Source organism: Ipomoea nil, unplaced genomic scaffold (genome assembly GCF_001879475.1).
Source record: "Ipomoea nil cultivar Tokyo-kokei standard unplaced genomic scaffold, Asagao_1.1 scaffold1407, whole genome shotgun sequence".
NCBI classification, from domain to species: domain Eukaryota; kingdom Viridiplantae; phylum Streptophyta; class Magnoliopsida; order Solanales; family Convolvulaceae; genus Ipomoea; species Ipomoea nil.
The window spans coordinates 2,683,926-2,690,509 of record NW_017617835.1 but is presented as its reverse complement, the minus strand read 5'-3'; the positions used below and the strand labels follow the sequence as shown (position 1 = coordinate 2,690,509).

Genomic DNA, 6,584 nt, shown 5'->3' with positions numbered 1-6,584 from the left:
TCTCAACCTACTCATAATCTTCCAAATGGAAGTCCAACCCGGATACCATTAGACCACATAGTCCTGGTACTTGATGGCATTAATTAATTGAATATAAGTTGAATTCCAAGTAGGTCTTTGTCAAAAGTCAAAACTTGATGCATAATCTATTCATCCAGCTTGAATCCAACCGTACGTGTATCTAACATTGGAACTCATGAGAATTTCATATAACTCATAATTCATACTCAAAATTTGTGGCTGCTGCTGCTGCAGCATATTAACTATGCATAATAAAACACATTTTTATAAATATATGTCCATATATGCATGTGCATATATTATACCCTAAACAAAGTATATATGGACCAATAAGATCGAATTGATGAATTCCAATTTCATATTATTTTTTACATTATATGTCAAGATAAACAAATTCCAAATCATGGAAGTGGATTACTCCATTCCAAGATTTAAACAAAAAAATAAACAAACAAACAAAAAAAACCCAAATCGCAATATATATGCTCCAATCAAATTCTGTCACGTCAGACATAGTCCAAACGGTGCGGTTTGAGTAAAAAAATGTGACTAAAAAAAATCAAGAATTTAAGGTATTAAATGGCCCCATTAATTATTAACCTTGGATCTGTTGTTCATGAAACGGCGGATTCTGGCGAGTGCAACTTGGAGTGTTTGTTCAGTCATGTTAGCGAAGCAAACTCTGAACCATCCTGGCTCCGAGCAATGGCAAGAAGATCCCGGTGATATATTCAGCTTCACTTCACGCAAGAATTTTCCCCAGATTTCCAGTTCGCATTCCCGCGTGGGTTCCTTCAAGAATGGACTCAAATCCATCCAGCAAAACAGACCGGCGTTCCCTTTCAGGCAATCGATTCCGGCGGCTTTTAGCCCCTCCACTATCATGTCGTAGCGCCGCCGAAGCCTCTGTCGGTTGGTGTTTATGTAGTGTTGGGTGAAGTCCCTGTCGGAAAGCATGGAAGCCAAGAGCTGCTGCGTGTGCGAGGAGATTAAGGTGAAGCTCGACATTCGTCTGGCGGTCGTCACCACCTTGTCGTTGTAGGAGTATATCGTCCCGACACGGAATCCCGGGAGGCCTAGATCCTTGGAAAGGCTGTAGACGATGTGGCATCTTTCGGAATCTTTGTGGTCTCTGGATTCCAGAATCTCAGCAATGCTGACGAATTCGGAGGAGGAGAATGCGGAGCCGGAGTAGATTTCGTCGGATACTAAATGGATGTTCTTCTTCGTCGCGAAATCCAGGATGTCTTCCAGGATTGATCTTTGAATGGTTGCACCCAGTGGGTTTGATGGGTTTGTTATTAGTATCCCTCTTATCTTTATCCCCTTGGTTTCAGCTTCATTGTATGCTGTCTCTAATGCCGTCCGAGTCACCTGAAAATTGGTTGAACTGTCACAATGGACCGGCACAATCTTCACTCCCGTTCTCCACCTCAAATCTCTATCAAATCTGTAAAAAATAGAAAAACACACCATCAGTCAATCAGAACTGTCTCATTAGCCTTAACAGTTGCAGTGTGAGAATTTCACCCTCTTGTAAGCGGACCAGATACTGGTTCTCCCTTACTAATCCTGTCATGTGGTGGGCCCTTGGATAGGGAATGTGGGGCCCTCAGGATGACGGATTTAGTCTTTTATGAACAAGAACTGTCTTGTTAACTAAAGAACAGATATATTTCGTCTAAAATGAAGATTTACCCTGGATAGTAAGGGGTTGGAACGAGCAAAGCATCGCCGGGATCAGCTAGAATGAAGGTTAAGAGCTCGTTAGCGGCGGTGGCACCGGCGGTAATGACAACTCTTTCGGGATCAAATCTTGCTCTCCCACCTCTAATCTGTTCCATGAAGGAAGCCATTGCTTTTCTGAAAGAGAGAAGACCATGATAGTCTTGAAACAACGCGTTTTCCCTAAACCCGGAACTGCTTGTTCTGGTTTCCGGGTGCTTCTCCAAGTACTCTTCCATCAAATCAAACGAAACCTAAAACAAACAAACAACAACGTAGTACTCATGTCAACAACATTATATATATTACGTCGTACCATTATTATTATCGTTAATTACGTGTGGTAAGATGATGAAGAAGATCAGAACTTACTTGATTCTCTGCCAAACCCATTTGTATGACTCCCAAAGGGTTATGCTTCTCATGAAAAGGGTCTTCGTCATATGCTTTCCAACCTGCAAAATACGGCGAGTTCTCGCCATGGGTATCTGACACGGCAACCTTTGACAGCTCCACACAAGGTTGTTTTTGTTGCTCAATCTCAATACCCATGGCTAATAAATATAAATATAATGTATCTACAGTAATAATATCTTCTCTCTCTTTCTAATTTGGGAGAGAGAGAGAGAGAGATGGGGTATATATAAAATGGAAGGAAGAGCAGAAGATCGAGAAGTGTGGGATAGAATGAAGGGTTTTGTGGAAGGGCCTCTATATATATAGAGGAAATGACTTATCTAAACTAAGATCAAAATTCAGCTTTTAGGCATACATATCTATATCTATATAATATTTAGTGATAAAATACTGGTTGGTGACAACTGGTATATATTTTTCATAGCATTTCTATATCTCAATCTTCACCAGATCCCCTCAGCAGATATAGTGGTTGATGGGGGTGGTGTTTTTAACTCAACAAAAACTACACCGCCGCCCATTTTATTTTGTACTTAAAAGAAAACTTAAATCCTTAATTAAATTAGCTTCATTCAATTCATTATCTTACTGCAATTCACGTAATTATTGATATTAATAGCTTGAGTGACTCTCCTGTAATACCTTTTCACGAATCTTTATATGTGACATGGGTCAGGTTAAAATAGAAATGTATACGTTTAAACAAGGATCCGTGAGACGGTATCACACAAGTTTTTGCCTTAATAGTTTTAATTTTTCTTTTCAATCTATTGTACATTTTAGCTAGACAACACTATGAGAAGATTTATATGACAATAATCAAACTCATGACTTTTATGTACAAGAGTTATACAAGAATTCAATGTTGATTATTGCATTTGACTTGAGTAACATTGTTACTTTTAGTCTTTTGATTTTAACAACTCTAAATAATAGTGCACAATTTTGTTATAAGGGGGTTATGAAGGAATATTACAATAATAAAAATAATTAATTGATAATTTAAAAATTTATTTAATTTGCAGTTAATAATGAGATTTGTAGTGTATTAAAATCATATATGATAACCAAAAAAATGTATTGATTTAAGTGAAAGGGGTGTGAGTTGCTTAGAAAATATGAATTTTTCTATGGATTCATGAAAAATTATTATGTTTTCACTAAAAAATGTTACACGTCTTCTTATATATATTAGACGGTCTCACACAATATCAATTGCTAGAAAATACAATAATTCCGATTAATTCAGCTAAGACACAAGTCAACGATCATTTAATTTGGATTAGGTACTAAATTGTCGTTAAAGCACTTTAATTTGGCAGCAACTTCAGAAGCATGAGGGATATATATATAATATACATTGTATAATTGCAACCAATATATGATTAACTTGAGGGGTATCTTTTTAGCCTAATTAAGTGCTATATATATAGTTAAAGACTATATATTAACCCATAGTACAGTGCACAGCTCAAGGAGTGATCAACTAATCAAAATAAGTTCATAAAATTTGCTTTGCTACATTATAATAGAGTCAACAGTACTAAATTTTTTTTTTTTTGATTTGCTAGCAGCCGTAGGGTGCAAGATTCGAATCTTACCAAAGACCAAAAAGGGAGATGGATTTGGCCTTGTTGTGGGCACTTGCCTAATCCCGTGATTCAGGTACCCCCCCCCCCCCATCTAGTTAAAAATTATACAATAAATGGATCAAGGTCTACCTTGCATTCTGAACTCTGTTTCGAAATGACATGTATATGCAGTTAACATATACTCCGTATATATTAACAATTGTCCACCAATCTCCAATGCAAAAGTGGTGCATGCCCTACAAAATATTAGATATATATATTCAAAAGGGAAAATTGTAAAAAATGTCCCTCTATAATATGTCAATTATCAATGTCACCCTTGAATTATGAGTGGTGTAAATGTTGCCCCTCAATTATCAAAACAGTGCACATATAGCCCCTCCCGTAACGAACATGTGGTTCCACGTTAGTGTACGACACCATTAAGTCGGAGTAAATATGTAATTTAGTTGTTTTTTCCCTCCCTCGATTCAAAATACCAGCGATGGACAGCGGTGGGGAACCACAAGTCCATTATGGGAGGGGCTATATGTGCACCATTTTGATAATTGAGGGGCAACATTTACACCACTCATAATTCAGGGGTGACATTGATAATTGGCATATTATAGAGGGACATTTTTTTATAATTTTTCCTATTCAAAATTAATTTTTGACAAGAGAATTAATAATAATAATAATAATAATAATAATAATAATAATAATAATAATTTAAAAAATGTGCTAAATACTAGGCAGTCAATGGGTCGATCAAGACTGCAAATTAAATACAAGAGACAGCTAGTATTACAGTGGGAAAAATACAAAAAAAATGTTATCTTATGAATGCAACTTACACTGACTTTGATCATCACATTCTCTAGTTCTTGATTATTGTCATGCTATCTATTAATGCCCAATCTCATGTTGACTGCTTCAATTCTTGCACATGGATCACCCACTCGATCTTGATATATTTTAATGAAAAATAGCATCACTTTGATTGGATAGGAGCATAACATTGCTTTTGTTGAAAACAATACTATTTTTAAAAAATCTTCAAGTTTAAATGAAAAAAGGTAAGAGTTAATACCTAAAATGGTCCTCGATTATAATGGTTTTTCTCAATTTCGTCCTAAACGACTTTGGTGACCTAATATCGTCCCAGACTTTTGTGTTTCGCTCAATTTAGTCCTCCATTTGTTATTTCGTCAACTTGGTGTTAAATAAAGGGACAATTCAGTAATGTCAATATTGATCTCTCTTTACTTCCAACTTGTGAAGTGCAAAATTTCTCTTTCTTGTACGAATTACACTCAAAATTACTCCCGGATCTGCAAATCAAATTTTATATTCGCAGTTTTAGGAGTAATTCTGGGAGTAATTCGTAAAAAAAAAAAGGAATTTCGCAGTTCACATGTCTATGAGTAAAGAGATGCCAATATTAAAATTACTGAATTGTCTATTTATTTAACACCAAATGGACAGAATAACAAATGAGGGACTAAATTGAGCAAAAACACAAAAGTCTGGGACTAAATTGAGCAAAACACAAAAGTCTGGGACGATATTAGGTCACCAAAGTCGTTTAGGACGAAATTGAGAAAAACCACTATAGTCGAGGACGATTTTGGGTATTAACTCAAAAAGGTAATGATATTTTTCTAAATATGTAAAACATAATAATAATAATAATAATAATAATAATAATAATAATAATAATAATAATAATAATAATAATAATTTAATAATAATAATAATAATAATAATAATAATTCATGCACAAATTTGAGATAAATCCATGTCGATCATTTTGAGAGAAATCCACATTATTTTGGTCCAAAACTTGCATGTTTAAATGCTGTGTACGAAGATTGTATAAATTAAAGTATGTGCTCCATCTCAACTAAAAGCTTAAGCTAATAGTTGGATTTTACATTAATGGCTATATGCTCAATACGCCCCCTCACGTGTGAGGTGCGGGTTCCAAGCAACACGTGTACCGTAGTCGCTTGGCTCTAATACCAAATTGAAGTATGTGTTCCATCTCAACTAAAAGTTTAAGCTAATAGTTGGATTGCATATTAATGACTATATGCTCAATAGTATACACATTGTTTTTAGATTAGTAAACTTAACGCGCATGGATTGTTCTGGATATGTAATTATGTATATATATACACATACTTTCTTCATTCAATTTTTTTTTTTTACTTATTTACATTAATGACACCACGTATGTTTAAATCTCCATTCATTCGTTTATTAGATATATAGAGAGTTTGTTTTTGTTTTTTTTTTTTTTTTGTGTCAACCACACATTGTGGTCCGGGTCTTTCTCTATCCGTTTAACGGTCCAGGTCCACCCGGTTCGCTCCGAGAGGCACAGAAGCTGGCCCAATATAGAGAGTTTGTTAATTATTATTTATGTTTCTTACATGCTACTTCGATCTCCAATAGTTACTGCGTGGACCGTGGTCTACACAATTAAAAAACAACGTCATTTTTCGTGTAAATTTTTTTTTTTTTTCACGCAACCCATCCATTGCAACATATATTTTTTAAACTCATAATGTACATTATTCTAACTCATTAAATACATTATCTTAAATTCTAACACATAAAATATATTATTCTAACTCATAATGTACATTATTCTAACTCATAAAATTCACGACGTCGTTGCTGTGTGGATAATGATCCACAATAATTTGCATTAGATCTCTTCCATCTCCTTTCTCCTTTTGGTTGTTTATTCGATCTCAAGGGTATGTGGCTTGAAAACTGAAATCTCCTCATCAACAACAAAATCTGATTAATTATTTATCCCACCTCCCTATACTTGGGCTT

At 35.1% G+C, this 6,584-nt stretch overlaps 1 protein-coding gene across 1 annotated transcript; it reads right to left on the bottom strand.

Moving 5' to 3' along the window:
- Nucleotides 1-609: 609 nt before the first annotated feature.
- LOC109186234 (1-aminocyclopropane-1-carboxylate synthase 7-like) lies at nt 610-2,337 on the bottom strand. Its single transcript, XM_019336161.1, has 3 exons — nt 2,119-2,337; nt 1,720-2,000; nt 610-1,471 (listed from the first exon to the last, which is right to left on the bottom strand). The coding sequence occupies exons 1-3, from the start codon at nt 2,296-2,298 to the stop codon at nt 610-612; spliced, it is 1,323 nt and encodes a 440-aa protein (XP_019191706.1). The 5' UTR covers nt 2,299-2,337.
- Nucleotides 2,338-6,584: the final 4,247 nt, after the last annotated feature.